Genomic DNA, 24,083 nt, shown 5'->3' with positions numbered 1-24,083 from the left:
AACCATAATTGGCAATCAAACCCAGAAAAAGATCACTTTCCAGACAAAGACTCTTTACATTCAATTAAAAATTGGCGTGAGCTTCTCATTAAGGGCATTAAGCTAGTGAAATCGAGGTTTGGTAGATAAAAGGTTGTTTTAATGGTGGAGCTATAGAGTGTTTAGGAGTTACCATTACTTCGAAAGAGATGCAGGATATCGCACAAAATGGTAAGGGAGAGTGGACTCATTGATGTCCACAACCTCTAATCACTCTCCTCTTCTTATCTTCTCAAACTCAGCCTCTCTTTTCTCCTCAGGGTACAACGCATGCTCGGGGGTGTGTAACACTAGCTCTGGTCCCTTTCCATCATCCTTAAACGTTTTTTTTTTTTTTTTTTTTTTTTTTTTGATGAGACATATGAAGGATGATGGGGGATTTTCTTCTGATATTGCCCCAGGAGCATGCAGACCGTATCCTAGGCTCTCTCTCTGCTCAAAACAACTCGCGGACTCGGATTTATATAATTTCGGAGCAGGTGCTCGCTAGGTTGGAGCACGTGCTCTGTCCGTCCAGCTTTTTCCTCTTTGGTTCTCCAGCAAGAGCGAGTTAGAGATTGTGTCAGTCCTGCTCTCCCCGACCGTTTTGCACATAGCTGCACAGAATGAGAAAACAAAAATACAAGTGCAAGTGGTTTGAAAGGAGGTTAGGCTCGGGGTGGGTACTAACTTAAAATGAGCTAGCTATTCAGGATCAGCAAGATTGGCAAAATGAATAAGAAGTCCTGAATATGTGACACGTTCCCTATCCTAATGCCCAAAACGAGAAGAATTTAAATCCGGTTAGGTTCCAATAAAGTAGAGTCTAAGTCTTTCCGGTGAAACCTTAATGGGATGAAGCTTTTCTGGCCAGGAGAAGGGTCCGAATGTGAAGAGGTATTAGCTCGTCTCTGTACTCTTAGTTCTGCAACAATGGTCACTAGGAAAAACGGTCAAACTCACAAATGGTTAAAAACATCACAGATTTCGGTCCTAATTCCCACAAGTTTTGGTTCGACTCACATGACAAACTGACTCAATAAAAAGAAAGATAAAGAAAACAAATGTCGTAGGTGACCCTCCCCCGGACTTACTGCACATCGTCTCCGGTGTGAAAATAAGCCAAAGAGAGACCTAGACAAGAAGAAAAATAAAGATAACAATAGAAATGAAAAGAAAATAAGGTGGATAGGCCAATGATGGTGTGTGTAACCGCGATCAGGCGTCGGAATCGTCTGGGCTCTCGCTCTCCAAACGGGCAAGGCGTTGCCTCCGACGTGGTGGTCTCTCCGGTGGGCTTGGGTCGGCGGTGGTGGTGGTGTGGTGGCAGCAACCGCGAGATAGTGCCGTCAGGATCCTCCGCATCAAGCTGTTGTTCTTCTGCTGCGACTCGACCATCCATCTCCTGTACTCAGCGGTATCGGGCTCATCAAAGATCGGTGGGAGATCAAACTCACCCTGAGGATCGGATGATGTGAATGGTGGAACGCTGTCCTCGCGGTGGTGGGATGAGCTAGCAAAGTCCGCTGGTGGTGGATCAAACTGGGTAGGAGGAGGCGGAACATCTCCCAGAAGCAGTGGGACGCGGGAAAAACGCAGATCATCCACCGTGGCTAGCTGTGTAAGCTCAGGAGCTGGGAGGCGAATGCTCCCCTGATTACCGTCAGGGCCATCATACCGGTATGTGTAGAAGGGGTTGGCTAACTGGATGACTCGGGAGTGGACCAGATGCTGTATGTCAATGCGCTCCCTCTGCTCTACACGAGAATACCTCGTCAGATCGATCCGCATGTGCTCAAAAAGATGAGTGAGAAGGCTGCCAATCCTCTCTGTACGGCCAGAAGTCTTGTGCTTAGCAGCACAGATCATCTCAGCGAAGTGCATAGCCATGTTGCACCGCACATCAGATGGAGCAGGTGCTCCAGGGAACAGAGTATGTGCTCTGGGAGCCGCGGGTGTCAAAAAGCTGCACCCCAAGTACAACATCAGCAAGTCGTCGTGGTGGACTTTGTTCCCGATGTCACGGTTGAAGACGAGGTTGCTGAAGATGCGGGAGGCGATCCTGACTGCAGGATGCCAGATGCTCGTCTGGCTGGCCCTGTTGGAGCGGTAGGGCCCCGAAGCTATCAAGCTCCAAAAGGTGGCTGCCTCTGGGAACTTCCTCGGGAAGCTCATGTTCTCGTCCTCGAGATAGAACTTGTAATGGAGGCCGAAGTCATGCAAGGGCAATTCGTAATAGCGCCCGCCGGCCTTAAAAGAGAATGTGGCGCCGGCGATGGATTTCTTCTTGGGGTCAGCGTGTGTGAGTGTGGCGGAGGCGAGGCACTGCCGGACCAAGTCAGGGTATAAGTCACCCTCCCAAGTGGTAAAGATCCCAACACGCGCTTGGCACAATATCTGGTAGACTTGGTCGTGCAAGCCAAGCATCTTGAGCGTGTCATCACAAAGAGTGCGGGTGGGCTCGATCTTTACGGACAACAGCTTGTTGTATTAGTTGGCGTCCCTCTGATCCCAAACCGTGTCAGACTCAGCGGGTAATGAGTCATCGTTCATGTTGAACGGTTCTCCCTCGCACCGTGGCCACGGGAATGATTGTGAATCGTCGGTTGGTCTCTTTGTTGTGCTCTTTCTTCCCGAGGTAGAGCGTCTAGGGGCCATTTTGTACCTTGAGTGTGTGCTTAAATGGACTAGAGATTGAGGATTGTGGTGGATAATAAAGCAATCTAGTCTCAAAAATCAATGAAATCGGTCTATTTTTGAAAAAGTTAGCAATGGGAGAGAATGAGAGCTTCGACGGCGACGAGGAGAAGAAGAGAAGAAAGAAAGAAGAAGAAAAGAGAGAAGGGTTTGCGATTTGGTGGGTTACGTGGGCCTGGTGGGCCTGGTGGGCCTGGTGGGTCTGGGCCTGAAATTCATTAAACTTACCTGGCCCAATCGCTCTTCTCTTTTTCTTTGGTTTTCAGTTCGCCGAGCATGTGCATCGGGTTGCTCGCGTCCTGCGAGCATGTGCTCCGCGTCTTCTTCCAACATTCCTGAAACCGAAAAGAGAAGAAACAAATCCTAAAAAGAAAAAGAAAAACTCAGCAATATATACCTGGTGGGTTGCCTCCCACCCAGCGCTTGTTTTAAGTCATTAGCTTGACTCGAAAGCTCCTTAGGCAATAGGAGGGTCGCCTAGGGCGAAGGTTTCACCCCTTTCGTGCTCAGAGGCGGCAAGATATGGCTTCAGCCTCTGTCCATTCACCACAAATTCTCCTCCTTTTGTGTCCAGCAACACAACAGCCCCATATGGTCTAATCTCCTTGATGGTGAAGGGTCCGGACCATCGTGATCTTAGCTTTCCGGAAAACAGTTTCAGCCTAGAGTTGAACAACAAGACTTGATCATTAGGAGCAAAGGTCCTAGTGAGGATCCGCTTGTCAATGTAGGCTTTGGTACGCTCCTTGTAGAGTTTTGAGTTTTCATAGGCGAGGTGCCTAATCTCCTCTAGCTCATGCAGTTGCATCTTCCTCCTTTCATGGGCGCTCTTAGTGTCAAAGTTCAGCATTTTCACTGCCAAGCAGCCTTGTACTCTAGCTCAACAGGAAGGTGACACGCCTTACCATACACCAAGTGAAACGGTGTAGTCCCCAGGGGTGTTTTGTAGGCGGTTCTATAAGCCCATAGAGCCTCATCTAGCTTCAGAGACCAATCCTTCCTTATTGTGTTCACTGTTTTTTGCAAAATGCTCTTAATCTCCCGGTTAGAGATCTCAACTTGGCCGCTTGTTTGTGGGTGGTAGTGGTGGCGACCTTGTGCCTCACTCCATTCTTCTTGAGAAGACTCTCAAAGACCTTGTTAATGAAATGCGATCCACCACCGCTAATGACTACCCGTGGGACACCAAACCGTGGGAAAATAACCGACTTGAACATCTTGAGCACGGTCTTTGCATCAATATTGGGGCTGGCCAAAGCTTCTACCCACTTGGACACGTAATCGACAGCCACCAATATGTACTCATTGCCGAATGAGTTCGGGAAAGGTCCCATGAAGTCAATTCCCCAAACATCAAATACCTAAACCTCCAAGATGAAATTCTGAGGCATTTCATTCCTCCTGCTGATGTTCCCTTGTCTCTGACATGTGTCGCAAGTAGACACGAACCGCTGCGCATCTCTGAACATGGTAGGCCACCAATAACCCGCTTGAAGAGCTTTGTACACGGTTTTGAAAGTAGCAAAGTGTCCAGCATAGGGTGAGCTATGGCAATGAAACAAGACTCCAGGAACCTCCTCCTCAGTCACACACCTCCTGAAAAAACCATCCGAGCAATGCCTATAGAGGTAAGGCTCATCCCAAAAACCGCCTTATGTCTTTTAGGAACTTCTTCTTCTTGTTCCCAACAAACTCAGTAGGTTCTTTCTCTGCTGCTAGGTAGTTTGCATACTCTCCAAACCAGGGAAAACTTGGTTGTTTGTTGGTATCGATTGCCTTGCACGGGGTTTTCGGAGCATGTGCTCCCAGGCGGAGCATGTGCTCGGCGGGATCAAAGATGCCGATCGAGAAAACATGTTCTTCAGGAAGGCTATCATCCAAGGGTAGCTCTTCTTCTATCCTCATTCTTGATAAGTGATCTGCAACTCCGTTCTCAATACCCTTCTTGTCTTTAATCTCCAAGTCAAACTCTTGAAGCAACAAAATCCAACGGAGTAGCCTTGGTTTTGCATCCTTCTTGGTCAGTAGATACCTCAACGCTGCTAATCAGTGTGAACAACAACTTTGGAACCAACAAGGTTTGATCGGAACTTCTCAAAAGCGAACACAACCGCTAAAAGTTCTTTCTCGGTTGTAGCGTACTTGCACTAAGCCTCATCCAAGGTGCGGCTGGCATAGTATATCACGTGCAGCTTCTTGTCTTTTCTCTGTCCCAGAACTGCTCCCACGGCATAGTCACTCGCATCAGTCATGACCTCAAAGGGAAGGTCCCAATCTGGCGGTTGTACAATCGGAGCGCTAACCAAGGCTCCCTTGATCGTGTGAAACGCTTCCAAGCAAGCAGAATCGAAATCAAACTTCACTTCCTTACACAACAGCTGGGTAAGTGGTCTTGCTATCTTGGAGAAATCCTTAATGAACCGTCTGTAGAAACCGGCGTGGCCAAGGAAACTACTGATCCCTTTTACCGAATTAGGCGGTTGTAAACTCATCATCACCTCAACCTTGGCTTTGTCAACCTCAATCCCCTTTTCAGAAATCTTGTATCCTAGCACTCTCCCATATCTGACCATGAAGTAGCATTTCTCCCAATTCAGTACCAGATGTTTGTCTTCACACCGCTGCAACACCCTGCACAAATTAGACAAACAAACGGTAAAGGAGCTCCCATAGACGGAGAAATCGTCCATGAAAACTTCCATTATATCCTCAATCAGGTCAGTGAAAATGGACATCATGCATCGTTGGAAGGTCGCTGGTGCATTGCACAAGCCAAACGGCATTCTGCGGTAAGCAAAGGTGCCGTAAGGACATGTGAATGTGTTCTTCTCTTGATCGTCGGGATGGATTGGGATCTGAAAGAAACCTGAATAGCCATATAAGAAACGGTAGTAAGGATGGTTAGCCAATCTCTCAAGCATTTGAACAATAAACGGCAAAGGAAAATGATCCTTACAGGTCGCAGCATTAAGTTTTCTATAGTCTATGCACATGCAATGTCCCGTAACTGTCCTAGTAGGAATCAACTCATCCTTATCATTCTTAACCACTGTAATTCCACCCTTCTTAGGGACTACATGAACTGGACTAATCCAGGAACTATCAGAAATAGCATAAATTACACCCGCATCTAGAAGTTTCATTATCTCTTTCTTAACAACATCCTTTAGATTCGGGTTCAACCTCCTCTGATGTTCTACCGAAGTCATTGATTCATCTTCTAGATGTATCCTATGCATGCAAAGATCTGGTGAGATTCCTGGGATGTCATCTAGTTAATACCCTAGAGCATTTCTATACTTCCTAAGTTCACAAAGGAGCAAAGCGGTCTCTACATTGTTTATTTCAGAGTTCACTATCACGGGGTTTGTAGAGTTAGGACCTAGGAACGCGTACCTTAGCCCGGCTGGAAGTGGTTTTAGCTCTACCTTTGGAGCTCTTAACTCGCTCCAAGGACCGTCCGCTGACTTTACCGGAGCATGTGCTCCAGAATCCGGAGCAGGTGCTCCCTCGGCGGATTCCTCCCCTGATTGGTTCTCATCGTCTAGGCTGGCGTAAGCTACCAGTTGATGGAACCGTGTACCTGCATCCAAAATGCGTGTAAAACCATCAGCTTCCTCATTCAAGAATCCATACTTACCCTCTGCCTTTGTCAAGGCAACCTCCAACGGATCGAGAGTGAGAACTTCATCGGTAACCTCATGTGTAACCTCTGAACCATCATCAACCACAAAAGTCTGACCATCTATCATAGGTTTCTTGAGCAGCTTATTCATCTCAAACCTTGCGATCATATCCCCCAGCTGGAGATCGATCGCTCCCCCTTGCACATCTATAATCGCACCAGCTGTGCATAAGAATGATCTACCCAAGATCAGGGGGTCACATGGTTCTTCTTCAAGTTCCAGAACCACAAAGTCTGCTGGTATAAGCGTATCCCCTATCTGGACATGTATATCCTCCAACACTCCTATGGGGCGCTTGGTGGATCTATCCGCGAATACTAACGAAATCCGTGTAGACTTGAATTTCGTGTATCCGAGCCTTTTAGCCACTGAATATGGCATAAGTTTCACACTGGAACCTAGATCACAGAGGGAGTTTGCAAAAATCGTTTTACCGATTCTCACGGATAAGACAAATCGCCCTGGATCATCTCTCTTCTTTAGCACTTTGTTTTGCAGCACAGCACTGCACTCTCTTGAAACCATCATCACGTTCTCTTCCTCTGACACTCTCCCAGAAACTAACCCTTTCACATATCTCTTCAAAGCAGGTATCATCTGAACAGCATCAGCTAGGGGTAGTTTTACCGTCAATTCTCTCAACATCTCCTTGCACTTTGCATCCTCCAAATCCTTGCGAGATTTCTTAGGAGGAACAGGGTAAGGAACCCTAGGGGTGTACACGCGTGCAGGAGGTACCTCAGTAGGAACGGTCTGATCGGGAGTCGGGAGCGCCTGCTCGCTGGGTGGGAGCACATGCTCGCCGGATGCTTCGGCTTCTTTTTGACTCAACGGTGGAGTCTCAGCAGCATGTTGAGGAAGGTATTCTTCAGCAATACCCTTGCCCTTGTCAAGCTTAGCGGATGGTGCTTCCCTAGGGGGTAACTTCTTTCCTCCCCTTAGCTCAATCGCATTGACATACTCGTTCCGCAGGTTTGCTTCCCCTTTTCCGGGCAGGGTCCCAGGAGTTCTTTTCACGGCTTCAGCAGTCTGTGCAACCTGAACATCAAGCTTCTTCACATGTGACATTACTGCCTCATACTTCCCATTAAGGTCATTGTACATGGTATCGACCTTAGCGTTGATTTCCACTGAAGCTTTTTGTTGATTCACCAAGAGTTGTTACATCATGTTTTTCAGCTCATTTTGAGAGCTGCTAGCAGGTGAAGATCCCAACTGCTGGTTGGTGAAAGGCGGTGCTTGCTGAGCGCTTGTATATGCATGTTGGTTCCCCCCTTGGAAACGGTTTTGAGTGGGCACAAACTGTTTGCCTTGGAAGTTGTTTGAGAAGGTTTTCTGATAACCCATCTGATCCTGAGCTCCTTGCTGCGGATACACCTGATCCTGAGGATTCTCCACGTTGGTGCTTCTATAGGACAAATTCGGATGGCTTCTGTAGTTCGGGTTGAAACCCCTGTTCTGCACAAAACCTTGCCCACTCACATAATTAACCTCCATCATTTCATCCTCTCCATCAGAAATCTCCTGAGCTAGCGGCATGTCTCCGGTCTCATCGACAAAATGGACAGTTTTCTGGCTCCCCTTCAGAAGAAGGTTCACCTTGGCTGTCAACTCGTCGATCTTTTGCGTATCGACACTGTTGACCTTCACGGACCTGTCATACTCAGGAGCCTTGTTGCTGGAGCTTGCAGCTAGGTTCTCAATTAACTGATATGCTCATTCCTTAGACTTTATCATAAAATCCCCATTGCTGGCCGAGTTGAGAGCGTTTCTGTAGTCCCAGTTAACTCCATCATAGAAAATGCCCAGAATCTGTTCATCACTGAATCCATGGTGCGGACACTCTCTACGGTACTCTTTGTACCTCTCCCAAGCCTCGCAGAAGGCTTCTCTAGTGTGCTGTTGGAACGAGGAAATCTTGTTCCTCAGGGCAGCAGTCTTAGCCTTGGTGTAGAAATGGTCCAGAAACACAGATCTACACTGTTCCCATGATGTCAGAGACCCAGGTGGCAATGACTTCAGCCAACGTGAAGCTCTATCCGCAAGAGAGAAGGGAAAGAGCTTGCACTTCAGAAAGTCTGGCGGTGTCCCATTTGAACCAGTGGTGCTACATATCTCCTCAAAATTCTCGATGTGGTCCATCGGAATCTCAGCTGGGAGACCGTGAAATAGGTGCTGCTTCACTAGAGAGATCATATGTGGCTTGATCTCAAAATCTTGTCTCTGGATGGTGGGAGGAACAATCGCCGCTCGGTTGGTGTAGAACGCATGCGGGTTGTCCTTGTCCCCAATGGACGGTTGTGGCGGCGCGGCTCTTTCGTGTTGAGCACGGAGCAACTGCCCCAACTGTTGTCGAAGTTGCTGCAACTCGGCAGCCATATCCTCATTGTTTCTATTGTCACCCATGTTGACGGATTGAAACTTTCTGTTCTTGCGGTTTGTTCTTTTTGCCAAAGAGAGCTCTGCGGCTGACAAAGCAACTAGTTCTTCCGTGTTGTTTCTTCTTGTAGATCTTCTTGACATGCACCTGAAACACACGCAAAGAAGAAGCAGAAAGACAAATCAGTAAGGTCTTAGTCTAGTAATTTCGCCGAAAACCAAAGGTAAAAATTTGGTCCCCGGCAACGGCGCCAAAAACTTGATACACAGAGTTTTAAACCCTATTTTCCTACTGCAAGTGCACAGCAAAGAAGTAGTACTTAGGGGTCGAATCCCACGAAGACCAAGTTTTACTCTATGGTTCTATTGGTTCAATTTCAAGCTAAGACAATTCAAAGTTGGGTTTGTTTGGTAACAGTAACGCGATTAAAACGGTATAAAAAGGCAATAAGCAAAACACTAGATCAGGGGTAATTCTCGGGAATTTCAGAGATAGCAACTAAACAACTATTCATGGCGTAGATTAAGTACCAGTCTAGAACTCGAACATAAATATAAACTGATCCACTGTCGTGGTATCAATAACTCTATCTGGTCGATTTTGTGCGGAAACGCGGAGCACATGCTCAGACATCCGGAGCACATGCTCGGCGGTCCATAAACCCTAAACTGTCGTTTGAGCCCAGAATCGCAGACAAGCATTAAAGAACAGGAATGATAAGTTCACAAATCACCAACACATCAACTTTCGCAGGTCTAGGATAATTTGCCCACTAATGTCTTTTCTAGCAACCTATTACACTTTTGATGAATAGATAAACCTAGAATCATAGATTGGGTGATCAAATCAACCTAAGCATTAAGTCTAACAATAGTGAAGACAATCGATTATATAAAGCCCTATTTGTGTTTTGTTGCTCACCCATGAAACCCCTTTTGAAACCCCTAATCTAGCAAAGAAAACTACTCAGACATAGAGAAATGAATTATAGCAAAAGATGAGAAATTCAATGACATAAAAATAAAAAGAGTTCAGAGAATGCTTCACAAGTTAGCCGCTCTTCTTCCTCTCACAAAAACGTCGCTCCAAAAAACAAAAGAAAAGGTATATCCCTCTCTCCTAAAAACCCTAGGTTAAATAGCATACAAGTAGAGAAAAATAAGGAAAGATTCCAAATTCAAATCTTCCTATTAAAAAGCGATCTCAGCCCTCTTTCTCTCACAAAGGATCGCCTAAAATAAGGGGAATTAGGCAGGGAATCGGCGCCTAGATGCTTGCCACGTGTCGTCATGAAACCGTAGAGTTGGGAGCATGTGCTCGGAAATAGGGAGCATGTGCTCCTAGGTCTAAAATCAGCTTTTCTGCTCCAATTCAACTCCTTTCTGCTCTGATTGCTCCTGCTGTTCCAATCCTTGCTTTTAGCTTCCTAGCCTCTTATTATAACCTGAAAAGGACTCAAACAACTACAAAACTATCAAATAAACGGATCAAAGTGAGTCAAAACCGTAACATATCAGTGCTTAACATGGAGGGTTTATATTGAGCTCAAGGTTAGATGGTAAGGTGAAGTTTACTTTCAAAACAAGTGGGTTTGGGTTTTGAAATTTAAGTTTTTACCTAAACTACAACAACCACAAATTTATTACATTAAAACAACCTACAAACCCTACACCATCAAACAATAAGTTTGATGTTGAAGCATTCATCAAACCCAACCACTCGACAAGTATCTCTCTAATCAAGTACTATCCGTATTTATCACAACCAACAAACAAAAAGCAATCATCAATGACTGACTCGACTATTACCTAATCTAACACTAAATAAATTACAAACTCATACTCAAACACTTGATCAAACTCATCACTTATTACATTTATAAGACCATACCTTTTTACACAATTATTTATACACAAACAAAGCAAACATAACACTAGTGTTTCATGAAAAAGCTACTAATTCATCCCAACACACAACCGCAAACAATAACTATCAACAACATGTGAAAGCTGTCGTACCATACCTTTTCAAATAAGAGAATCCAATAGCTGTGTCCGCTTCATGAATACCACTCCAAATCAAATCCATTTGACCTCGCACAAACATGTAAAAAGAGTCAATATAAATCACAAAAAACAAAAACAAAAACATTCTACTCTTAATAAGAACAACAGACTAATCTCATAAAAAAAGAAAGTTTCGATTACAACCACAAACCCATATAACAAAACTATCAAACATATCTAATCTCAACCAAAACTATCAGACAATAAATCGTAAACCCTCCAAAACTATCAGACAATAAATCGTAATGAGACAACACTAATTTCCCAATCAAGCAAATAACCGGTTGATTAAACTAATCTCATAATCAATTGAACATCAAACTAATCTCATAATCAATTTAACAACAGAATAATCTCATACATGCAATAGATCGGAATTGAATCAACATACATGCAATAGATCGGAATTGAGAAGACGAACCATCTCGTCTCCGATTCGTTAGCCAGTGGACCTCACCGTTCGCTGTAGGCCACCAGAAAACCTCTGCCATCGTTGTCTCACCAAAATAAGCCTCCGCCGTCGTTTGCCGTGAGAACTAAACCGTCCTATCTGACGGTTACGCCGATTTGGAAGTCGTCGCCTTTGGGTAACCAACAAACAACCACTTTACGCCGGAAAATTCAATGGATTCGACGCGAATCCATTGATTTCTCCGATTTCATCAACAATCGCCGTTTCTGTCGCCTTTAGAAACGAGAGAGAAGGGAGAGAGACAGTCGGGAGGAAAAAGAAAAAGAAATGAGAAAAAAAACCCCCCGGTTTTATATTTACCTACCAACCTCTCATGTAACGCCACTTTTCGTTCTTAAGGCGTTGCTCGGAATACTTCTGACAGTAACGATACTCAGCAAAATGGACTCATTTATGGGTTTTTTAATATTTCTTTGGGACCCAAATACAAAAGCAACCCAACAAGCAACCCAACGAGAAACGCCCAGTAATCATACTCTTACAAATTACAATATTTCCAATTAACTGTGACACGTGTCATCTTAAAAAATCAGTTAAATAGGCTCAATTTTTATGTCCGCCGCATAATTCTTTAGGAAGCAAAAAAGGACTTTTGTATGTCACAGCAACCAATCTCTCAGTTGTTGGACGAGTTATCATCAACGTATTAAGTTATGGTTAGTGTTCTCTACATATATATTTTATTCACTTTTCTACATATTTTGATCGACGAATATATCTGTCAAAAAAAAAAATGTAGGATTTCTCCACCGCAGCATAAATGTTTGAAAGAATGGAAGCGGTGGCCGGTTCACATAGAGAAGCTATTGGACCACTTTGACTAACAGCTACAATTTTCATATATCTTTCCTCCCGTAACCCATTTTTCTTTACCAGAAATTAATTAAATCTGATACAATATTTAGTAGTCTTATCTCTTATGATAACAGCGAGGAACCATTGAGCAAAGTCACAGTGTCACGACCGATCGAGAGGTGTCACCTTTCAGATGTTTGTTTGTTAACTGTTATTGAACAGTGTAATATACCTCCCTTCTCGTTATAACGCTCCAAATAACAAGTGTTATAATTAATATCAAGTTTTTGGTTGTATGAGCACGAAGATATTTGATATCTAATTGTCATAAAATAATTAAATATGAATGAACATATGAATTAAACCTAAAATAGCTACTAATTCAGAAATTGTTATCACGGGAATTTTGTACTGTGAACAGTAATTAAGTGCGATATGGATATATATATATATGAGACAATCTTCCAGCCTCGAGCAGTATTGCTATAGCAGAAGCTCTGTACGTACATATATGTTAGGCAACATCCCTCGAAGCTAAGAATATAACATATGCATCTATGTGAATTTATAAAGCAACTTTCCAACATGTTGAGTGGAACCAAGGATGCATACACAAGCCTTTCGTCCCCTTAGAGTATCTATACAATTATACATGTTAGACATCCTTAAAGTATCACTATTTCCTAACTTTATCCTTAAAAGCTTATATATATATGATCATATTGTTGATTCATTGATTGTATGGCTAAGCACATGATAGGATAATGGGGTGAGTTTGTCCTGATATTTTGGAACAATGTACCTTCTATTGTACGATGAAGATAAATGTAAATATCTAGAAAAATATCGAATTTCATTTTTTTACTGTCCACATTTTTTGATAGTTTGCTAAAAAGAAAAAAAGAAAAAAAAAGGTTGCTGGAAAAGAAAAGAGTGAAGGATGGTGGAAGGAAACAGAAGGAAGCTTTGATTGTTGTCGGAACGTGGAAAGATCTCACGTGGCAGTTTCACTCTGATTGGGTCCTAAACCACCGGCCCACGTGTCATGACACTTGTCACTGGGACCTCTCTATCTCTCTCTTTCTCTCTTACTCTCTTACAGCCGCAAGTTGTACGATTGCCGTTCTTATTAGGATGCGTCACATCATCAATCCTCAGCCCACTACCTTCCTCCATTAACCCATCAAACCGGTCTCTAGTTTCTGTGTGTATATCGACGGAATGGATTGGTAAACATATCACCATTGGGCGCTAAGATTTTACCACTTGAATGATTACTAACTGATATAGAAGAAACACAAAGCGGAAAACGAAATAAAATGATACACACCTAATATTGTTCATCGTAGTGTCTACACACCCAGTAGTGTTAGCTAATGTGAAGATACTACGATATTGTACTCGAGACAATACACACCTAATAATAATATTGTACTCGAGACAAATTCTTACATATGCAGCCATGCAGGTTCCATATGTTAAACGTCAAGACACAAAACATTTGTATAAGATATATACCGAGTTATTGGTCATTTCTATGAGCTAATTATATGTATACCAACTAAAAACATGTCTTATGGTTGCCCAAATACCGATTCCGACGGTTTACACAAAGAAAACCCCTAAAAGCACGATTCACTCCACACTTTGTTATTCTTTTTTTTTTACAAGTTAATATTATAAAAACATACATACTAAACTATTGGTAAAAGATTAATTTAAAAAAACAAGATTAAATTAATTAGTTAAAAGGCATATAGCTATGACTATGATACGAGTTAAACCAGTAATTAACTAATTTGCTTGAGTTGTACGTATGTTAAAGTTGAAATTTTGTAATCAGTATACTAAACGAGATTTGTGAACATGTCCATGGCAATTTACAGATTTGGCGGAATTTATAGTTACTTCGAAACAAGTTGTAACCGTCGCTTTGCAATATATTCTAGACTTGAAACTTGAAAGTTTTCTAAACTCAGTGACGTTTATCAAATGTCATATTCGATATATTAATATTCTGATAAGTATTTAACGCTATATGATCTTACGTACACTGAAGAGATAAACATTCTTGGTTACTAAGTATTTTTGCTTTTGTATACACAGCAATCTAGCGACTGCAAAGGCTGACTCTGATGCATGCTGGTGTGTTTAGTAAATTGCATTTTCTTACTATAGCAGTGAGAAATACAATGATTAGGATTCAGATTTGTGACGACAAAAATATTATATTCGCTTGGGCATTGGTGTGAACGGAATCCAACAAAAAAAGGCTTTGATTGGTGGAATTGGTGGTCTCTCTATACAACAAAACTAAAACCAAAAGCATTTGCATCTTTATCCACTTCTTCACGGTTCACATCTCTCGTCTTTATCTGGATATTTATCTTTGTGTCTTTTCCCTCATTTTATAAACAAGTTTATCAGATTGAGTTTTTACTTTTGTCAACTTTAATTAATGATCGTTCTTCTTATGATGTATAGTTGTGTACTTGTCTATTACTCATCAAAAATTACTCTTTCGAAAGTACTTTATAAAACATCCTTTACTTTACACATATCATATTGTATCTCATGGTGTTATATTTTAAAACAATATGAATATAATTCTTTTAGAACCAATTGTGTAACATAACTATATATTAGTCCTCTCCTCACTGCAAAAAAGTGGAAACAGCATAGATACTTATGTAATCCAAAATAAAGAAATAGTTTATTTCTGAAGTGAACCATATACTAGCGAGATAGAATTTCATAACTTGAGAAAACAGCAATTAATGGAGGCCAATCACACCCAAATAAAACGCAGAAGCTTTGACTTTGAACTATGAGTAGCAGGTAATAGTAATAGAAAATTATACATATTCGCTCAAACCATGACTCCTTCTGCCAGTAACACGATACTATCGCGCGATTGTAGTTATTTGGAAAATGAATACTTAAATAAACTTAATTATACCATCTCTTGGGGGAACCAACCAAAATTTGCAATTTGTAAACGTTTATCATCTTTTATTTACTTTATGCGTTGGCGATAGATAAATATAGTTTTACATAATTACGTTTTCATATATAAAATTTAAACAGTCATGTATTTGTAAGTGTTTACCTCTCTAGACTCTAATAATTAAAAGAAAAAATATTTTATAATATAATACATTGATAGATGAAACCATTACATATAATGTGAAAAAAGAAAAAGTATAAATGTGAAAATTAAATAAAAATCTTTACAACGACGACTTGTTGTAGTGATTAAAAGTGAATAAATACGGAGGAAGTCGAGGGTGGTCCAAAATTGACAACTAAATGATAAACAGTGAAGCGCATGTGCATGCATGCAATAATACATATATTAGTGAATCACAATAAAAAAAAAATTAAAATGGAAATGAGAAGCCGCTGCTACATTTTCTCCAATATATATACAACGTAAAAAATCCTCATAAGTTTTTTTTATATTGATATGATTGAAGATCAATTACTGCAATAGCAACTCATCAAACTAGCTTCATGTGAGGATTAACTAAACTAAGTTAGCAATATCTTAATATTTTATAATATTTTAAGTAATTAAAGTTCATAATTTTATAAAAACAAAAGAAACAAAATTATGAATCACTTACAGCGCCAGTAAAATAGTTCTTGTCACAACTTACATATTCACATTTAAAAGTCGTACTAGTTATACGATCTACATACAATTACAGCCAGATTAAATCATCTTTACCGGATAAGAATAAATATACTAAGTGAAGGGGATGAGAGAAAATGAGAGTTTTATATCCGAGTATATATGAATAATTTCCAACTTAAAGCAGTAATTATTGACTCTCCCTAACAAAGTTTTACCAACGACCTTTCATTTCTTTACTCTTGAGTCTGCCGTTGACTCTTTCTTTGTCCCATACATACCTGAATCTGTTTTACCTACATAGCGTATTTTTCTTTCTTTAAAAAAAAAAAAGGAATTCGATATATTAATTAAATTTCTCAAAAAATTATGTTTATACAATTATACTTAGCCAATATTCATTATTTACTAAATCCTTTCTAAATTAGTCGTATATCGAACGATTTAAAGATTATTAACAAGTTGTCGATTTGACATACATGTTGTGCATGGCATCAGCACACTTAAATGCTTGGTAAATCTCTTTTTGTAACTAAAATGATGCTTAATGAATGTTGCTATACAAATATTGGTGGGCTCTCAGTAGCAGAGCCAACGTCGGTCGGTCGCAGTCGGTGAGATGGGGGCACATGTCTCGGGTGATAAATAGAAAGTGTTTGAATGATGGTGTAATCAAACTCAATTTTAAAACGTTACTGAACCAGTGAACCTAAAGTTACATTCATTATCTTTTTGATATATGAAAGAGTAAAATTAGGGAGTAAAATGTGCAATAAATGTTTTAAGAAAATGGAATATGATTTATTTTTTGATATCTGTTGTGATACAGAAATTACTTTTACTGTCACTAGTACTGCTGTCTGAAAAAACTCTGCCAAAGAGAAAAAAAAGGAGAGAAAACAAATTGGCCATACCTCTGTCACTCACTCCCTCTTCAGGGTAATACACACACACGTATATCTCTACATATATCGCAATATCGTAAGAGAAAAAGATAATAATAATTCCATACTTGCAAATCTTTATAAGCTGCAATTCTTTTAATTTGACTTCACCGGTGACCCATATGTAATTAATTATCAGAAACCAACACAACAATTACTAGAATGTTATTTTAATTAAGATAATTTTGGTTTATGATCTGCGGTTGGAAAATAGAAAACTAACATTTGATTTCTAATGACACCCTTTTAGTGAGTGAAAGTGAAATTAGGAAAAAGGGCCGTATTGAATTATATAGTACATTGGCAATGAAAGGAGGGAGGGAGGGAGAGAGAGGGAGAGAGTTGAATTTGAAAGAAACCTCGAATTTGGACTATTTCTGCTTTTATATATCCCCACAGTATTGCCTGCAGACACTTTTTCACCATACCTCTCCCTCTCTCATTCTGTGGTGTTGTCATAATCTCAATCTCTTTTAGTACAACAACTTTTTTGGTGAATAACATAACTATTACTACAATTCTGCATCCATTGATGGAGAAAATAAAAACTAGATAACTACTGCTGTCTCTTAGTCAAATAAAGCTCAAATTTAATAGTCGCTCTACACATTTTCTTTGACCGCATCTACTGAAACCCTATCGATTTTAAACTACGGTTAGAAAAAGAAAAAAAAGGTATATATTCTCCTTTCTGCTTCTTAATTTCGTTTATATTTATCTTACGTTTCTTGAATTAATCTTTTTTTTTTAAAAAAAAATCTCTGTATTTTGGTTTCTCGAATTAATGTATTTTGGTTTCCTTAAATCTGTGTACTAATATAGTATGAGATCCTAGATTTAGGCATGAATCAAGACAAACTAAAGTTACCATTATCTGTAAACGTTTGACTAGTTAGTTTTGAACAAATCTCGTATGTATGTACGTAGTAGACCATTGTTTTGTTTCTCGGAATAAACGGATAATGGGTAATGATCGTATATGGTAATACTCTATTCAATTCATTCGTGTTTATATCATTTGTGTACTTTCACATAAAATTTCAAAAAATGGTAAAATTCCAAGAATCAAAAATATCTTCATAAGTTATATAGGGTACGGCTCTTTTTCACTAAATCGAATCTAGTAAAAATTTCAATGTCTGTTATAAAGTGACCGGTAGAATATTAATATTTGCATCATATATGCAAAAAATAAAAAGAAAGAAATCATTTAAAAGAGCATTTGTTGATCTTCATGTAGGTGGGTCCCACTGTACTTACAGACAAAGGCTTTTAACAGAAGACTAGTGTCATATGGATTCTCTTCCCTAAAACTCCAATAATACCCCCCCCTCCCCCTCCCAAAACAGAAAGAATTTTTTTTTTTCTTTTTAAAAAAAGACATTTGTTGTTTTTAAATATATCAAACCTTTTAAATTTCTGCATAATTTTCATTATCTATCTTTAGATTCAATCAATCAAAAAATCTTCTGTTGCGATAAGACCCCTTTTTTTTTTATTGGGGAAGTCATGTTGCTAAGATTACTACACAAGACAAACACACAGTTTATCTCTTACCATTTACATTATTCTAAATATAGTAGTATCAGTTTAGCATGTCTTGTAGTGGATACAAAATTTTAGACTTCTTTTTCAGGGAACAGTCACTTTAAATATTTGCTTACACGAAAAGAAAAGAAAAGAAATTAACACAATTTCTTCTACCAATTTTATCTTTTGTTGAGCATAGAGGACACTTTGGTCAATTACTGTCAAGTGCCCAACCATCCAAACAGACCCATTTACGGCAAAGTTTAATGAAAGAAAAAAACAATTCAGTTTTTGCCAAAATTGGGAGAGAAAAAAACACACACACACACAGACACTGTTTAACTCTGAAGTAAATATGTCTCAATTTTTATAATAATTTCGAGTTTTTTTACAAAAATAAAATTTCAGTAATATTGGGCGAGAAGAGCAGAGTATTTATATCACCCACGAGGCTTTGCTTCTTCTTCCTCCTTCATCACCTCTCTTTCTCTTTCTGTTCTCTTTCCGGAGACATTTGTCTAAATCTCATCATCTTCATCATTATTTACAATCTCTTCTAACTCAAAACAAAAGCCTTGAGAAAGAAAAAAAAAATGATTCAAGAGAAGAAACACATGTTGTTAGTAGTTATATAAATCGTAATTAAAATCTTTAATGGTCAGATCAAACAAGCAAGAACCACGCGTCTCAGCTACTTACATCCGATCTCTCGTGAAGCAACAACTTGCTTCTTCCACCACCACTACTACTATTATGACCACCACAACCGATGGAAGCGGTGGCGGCGGTGGCGGCGGCAAAACGCAATCGCAAACGCAAACTCACAAGAAACAAGTGAGGAGGCGACTCCACACTAGCCGTCCTTACCAAGAACGTCTCCTCAACATGGCTGAAGCTCGTAGAGAAATCGTCACCGCTTTAAAACAACACCGCGCTTCCATGAGACAAGCCTCGAGGATCCCACCGCCTCAACCACCGCCACCACCGCAGCCGCTTAATCTCTTCTCTCCGTCCCCTCCTCCTCCTCCACCTCCGGATCCGTTTTCTTGGACGAATCCGTCTCTCAATTTCCTCCTCCCTAACCAACCTTTAGGGTTAAACCTAAACTTCCAAGATTTCAACGACTACATCCAAACCTCATCGACAACATCTTCATCTTCATCATCATCATCTTCCTCATCATCGTTTTTTCCGACTAATCCACACATCTACTCTTCCCCTTCACCTCCTCCCACCTTCACCACAGCCACCTCAGATTCAGCTCCTCAACAACCCTCTTCCTCCGCGGGAGAGAACAACGTGGGGACGTCAGCTTGGTGGTCAGAGCTCATGATGAAAACGGTGGAGGCGCCGGAGATTAAACCGGAGACGGAAGAAGTCGAAGATGACGTGTTCCCTAAGCTTAGTGACGTCATGGAGTTCCCTTCGTGGTTAAACCAAACTGAAGAAGAATTGTTTCACCCTTACAATCTCACTGATCATTACTCAATCCCTCACAATCCTCCCTTATCCTGGTAATTAATAATAATTTATTTTTTTGTATGCTAAATTAAATTATTTAATCGGTGTTCTTCCTCCGGAATCACCGGCGGTGAAAATTGCGGCGGTTCTTGCATAAACTTCAGTGATTGAGTTTTGAGACAGAACACATAAAAAAAAAAACAGAATCAATTTTTTTTTGTTTCTTTTTGATAATTAAAAATTTGAACGTATTGATTAAACAATATGAGAAACTTGTGGTATGAGAAGGATCCACATCGGTTTATTGCATGATCTGAAGCTGTCCGTTGTTTTTTTTTGGCTATGGTCCAATCCAATGATAATATCGCCGACATCTATCAAACACTATCCTTACCCCATTTTTCTGAAACTGTCCCGAAACCGTCTTGACGTCATCCAATATATAATTTATAATTATATATTCTTCTTGTGATTGCTTGTATTATTCAAGTTTGGTTGCTTGGTAACTTAGTGTTCTTCATTATATTTTGTTCTTTTTTCCCATTATCGTGGTAATTGATTATATCTACTGTAACATTATTGATGTGTGATATTGTAATTTACAGTATGGAGATTGGAGAGATTGAAGGCATGGATGGAGAAGACTGGCTTGCTTGAACCTCAAAGATTGATTACTGTTTACTCTTTTTTTCGCAGACATGATGAATCAACTCTTTGGTTCTTTTCTTATTTTTACCTTATTTTATTTGTTTTCTTATAAATTTTTCTTTTTGTTCGGAGACATTTTGAATCTTCTTAAAAAATAACATGAAGCCTGCGGAGAGAAAATGTTCGATTTGGCAAAGTCACATGATTATTGCAATAAACTTTTCTTCTTTCTTCTTCTATTATTAATTTTATTTATGTTTAAAATCTTAGTACTAATTTTTAATGTCTCTGTTAAACTCTTTTTTTTTTTTTTTGGGATCCACTGTTCTTTATAGTCTAGTGTGGATTTCAATTGAGTTTTCACAATCATGTTTACAGCTATAATAGGTTTCCCCTTCCCTCACCTATACGAGCATGTTATACAGTTGAATTTACACCTTAGCTAGGTATCTATTTTTTTTTTTTTTTTTGTCTATTTCAATCTTATTGTAAAATTGATGATACAAATGTAAATAGATTAGTTTTAATCCACCTACTCGGTATTGTGTACAATTCAGACTTCCCTTCTTCTACAATATTAGAGATTCTTTGAATAGAAACTTCATGAACCTTGTGAAGATAGTAATGTCAGGTTTTTACATATACAAAGGAAGAGGAAAGTTTCCAAAATTTCCATCAGATTCTTGCTCAGCAAATGATTTAGAGACTTTTCTCTAAACTTTGTTATGCTCTTCATATGCATCATTCACTTCATCAATGTCCATCTCATCATCATCTGTTCCCACATCATCTTTCTCAAATTCAACACTCAAATTTTCATCTTCTGAACCACTCTCCAGCAATTCTCTTTCTTGCATGTCCAAAGTGTCACTATAAGTTGGAATATCTCTCTTCCTTCCTCTGTAACCCGTAAACTTCAGCAGCTTCTCTTTCCAAAGTATCAAAGGACACTTGTCAATCAGCTCTGGCCCTTCGTAACCTTCTGTCAAGAACACACTGAATCTCTTCCCTCTCTCAGAGACATAGAAGATACCACAATGCTTCAGAAAAATCCTCATCAGCTTCTGCGGCATCACAAACTCCCTCCTGAAATGGGTCAGATGATCCGTCACCAATCTCTTCTCAAGTGTAAAGCTAAGCAGTTCGTGCATAACCGCGATTGCCCGTTTGTCGAATTCCTTTGAACCAGCTTCGAGTCCACGTGCATCAGCATAAGGAGACAGGTAAGATCGTTTCTGAAAATGTTCGATCTTCCCTCTGTACCTGTACATTTTCTTGTATGACGGAGGAAACTTCATGGGGAAAGCCAGTGAAAGCATACCAGGCTTGTGATCGTTTTCCTCAGTTAAACCTAGAGTCTTCTTCTCCAACTCTGTGATAGCCCAAGCTGGGTTCCATGAAACAAGCTCAAGATACTCCTCATCTCCAAGCTTCACAACTTTAAAATGCTGAGGAAACTTGTTGACCCAGTTTATCCTAAAATCAAGAGGCAACCCGAAATCCCTCCGGAAATGAACAATCTTATCCAAAGGAAGCTTCTTATCAACAGACATCATCAAACACCTAGTCACATGTTCTGCAGCCTTGTCTCCATTCTCTTCAAGTAACTTGTCATGCTCGTCCAACAAGTCTTCCCCTTCCTCTGTCAACCCACACCACAAGACCCCTCTCTGATCTTTGTACAACTCAAACAACTTAGGAGACTTTCTAATGAAATCGCTGATCTTATGCGGTTTAGGCAAATTAATCTGCCTTCTATACTGCTCCAACGACCTGACGGTAATGATCATATCTCGCTCACCCTTCAACACCTCCATCAAAAAAATCACTTTGGAAGCAATTTTCCATTTCTCTGTAGCTATCTCGAGCTCTTGGACTCTCTTTTCCCTGCTTCTATCTTGAACACGCTTGCTGCTGGTCATGAACCTCACCCATACCCGTCCAAAAGAGGACTCGCCGGATAAAACGTTTCTCTCAGGCATTATCGCAAACATGTTATGGGCATTCACGTAGAATCGTAGCCTACATCGTAACCCTTCCATCAAAGCCTCACCTTTAAGCAACTAAACAACAACAATCATCAAAGCCTCAGTTTTTGCATCTCCCGATCGACTAAAACACGATAAACGGATCGATGATTAAGATTGTTTACATGAAACCGTAAAACTAGTCTTTCAGATGCCATGCGTTATAAATAATAAATGTACAAATTGAGAGATACAGTACCTTAAACTATACGGCGGAGAAGTGATAGAGTCTCAAGGTAAAGCGGCGAGGTGAAAAATGGGGGGGGGGGGGGGAGGGGGGGAAAGGCCATGTGACGGAGGTCCGACGGCGACGAGAAGACAAGGCAGAAGAAGATGCTCAGTGTCTGTGTTTTCTTCTTTCTTGTAAATGAGCCCAATAAAGCCCATTAAGTTCTTATATGGGCTTTTCCATTTGAGTCTGAAAAATCCACTGTTGTCAATTTGTCATCATTGTTGACTGTTAACATTATAACGATGGTTTGTTCAAAAAAAAAAAAAAAAAAAAACATTATAACGATGGGAATGGGGACCATATAAACAATTGATTGAGTTTGTATTATAATTTTTTTTTTTGTTTTCTGAAAAAATGTTTGTTTTGTAGTTGTTAATGGCAATGCTATGTTTTGATGTTTGGTCGTTAATTCAAAATTTTAAACGTTAAAATTTTACTGTTAGTATAATTTTTAAATCATTACTCGAGTTTTCTCTAATCTGTAATTAAAACCTGGAGTATTGTTGAATCAACAATTGTAAAATGAATAAAATTCAACTGTTGATGTTTGTCGTTTTGTTATTGACAACTAAGAAACAAATTAGTAATAAAATGTCTGGTTAATCGTTTTATCCAACGTCTGTTATATAGCCGCTGAATACAAACCTAATTAAAAAGCAAAAAAAAAATTATATATATACATAATAGATGATTAAGAAAGAAGTAGGGAAGGATCCAAATTCTTTCCTTCACAAGTGTAGCTTTCATGAAACGTGTTAACAATACTATGATAGGATGTTGACCAAACACATGTCTATCTATCAATTTATCTATATTAAATATAAAGTAATTTAAAGTCCTAATTTCATCTATGGCACAAGGGGACTACAAATGTACCAAACCATCCACTTTATATTTTACATGATACCTTTCACTTTTGGAAAAGATATTTAAAAGAGAGTTACCAATTATACTAACACCATTTGATCTACCCCAGTTATATAGTTATATATAATTGCTTCAACAAAATTTATAATTAAAACGGTTTATAAATCCAAACCGGGAGAACAAGGCATACATAAACTAATATTTAACCGACATATATAATAGAGCTTTACGTGTTAACATATCCGTTTAAATTGCAATATATGTGGAGAAAGCATAACTATCTATTTTAACCGGGTCAGAACAGTCTGTTGTAAATGCTAATGCTATTGTCGTCTTTTGTTGGTTGATCATATGTAAATATGTAATTGCAGACTTTGCTGTTGTTTATGTCATTGTTTTGAATTATTTATCTTAGTCTCATGTCAATGCCTATGCTCATAAATAAGTTCTTCGTTTGTAAAATCTTCACATCATATATAATGGGTCACCAATTTGAAAGGTTTGTTTTGATCATTTAAATATGTGGTCGACAAAAAAAAGGAAAAAAATAGTAGATAAATTAAGTCATGGTCTCTATATATACGTTATATACACGTTATTAGTCGTACTACTAAGGTGCTTAACAC

General features: G+C 39.6%; 2 protein-coding genes and 1 non-coding gene across 4 annotated transcripts; 2 read left to right on the top strand and 1 right to left on the bottom strand.

Moving 5' to 3' along the window:
• Positions 1 to 8,226: 8,226 nt before the first annotated feature.
• On the top strand, positions 8,227 to 8,333 carry LOC147929331 (small nucleolar RNA R71). The gene has a single exon (XR_015579074.1). It is a non-coding gene; the product is annotated as a small nucleolar RNA R71 (small nucleolar RNA).
• Positions 8,334 to 18,525: 10,192 nt separating this feature from the next.
• On the top strand, positions 18,526 to 20,564 carry LOC104736208 (protein AAL-toxin resistant 7-like). The gene is made up of 2 exons (XM_010456157.3): positions 18,526 to 19,736; positions 20,289 to 20,564. The coding sequence occupies exons 1-2, from the start codon at positions 18,877 to 18,879 to the stop codon at positions 20,338 to 20,340; spliced, it is 912 nt and encodes a 303-aa protein (XP_010454459.2). The 5' UTR covers positions 18,526 to 18,876; the 3' UTR covers positions 20,341 to 20,564.
• A 354-nt stretch (positions 20,565 to 20,918) lies between these two features.
• On the bottom strand, positions 20,919 to 22,796 carry LOC104736207 (protein WHAT'S THIS FACTOR 1 homolog, chloroplastic). 2 transcript variants are annotated; one of them, XM_010456156.3, is made up of 2 exons: positions 22,558 to 22,796; positions 20,919 to 22,394 (listed from the first exon to the last, which is right to left on the bottom strand). In XM_010456156.3, the coding sequence occupies exon 2, from the start codon at positions 22,371 to 22,373 to the stop codon at positions 21,045 to 21,047; it is 1,329 nt and encodes a 442-aa protein (XP_010454458.1). In that variant the 5' UTR covers positions 22,374 to 22,394; positions 22,558 to 22,796; the 3' UTR covers positions 20,919 to 21,044. The 2 variants fall into 2 exon arrangements, with proteins under 2 accessions (XP_010454458.1, XP_010454457.1); XM_010456155.3 differs by having other exon boundaries at positions 20,919 to 22,443; positions 22,558 to 22,728.
• Between the last annotated feature and the right edge of the window lie 1,287 nt (positions 22,797 to 24,083).

The sequence above is a fragment of the Camelina sativa genome, chromosome 13, assembly GCF_030686135.1.
Source record: "Camelina sativa cultivar CO46 ecotype springtype chromosome 13, ASM3068613v1".
In the NCBI taxonomy this organism is placed as follows: domain Eukaryota; kingdom Viridiplantae; phylum Streptophyta; class Magnoliopsida; order Brassicales; family Brassicaceae; genus Camelina; species Camelina sativa.
Note: the sequence above shows the minus strand (reverse complement) of the source record. Positions and strands in the feature narration are given on the sequence as shown.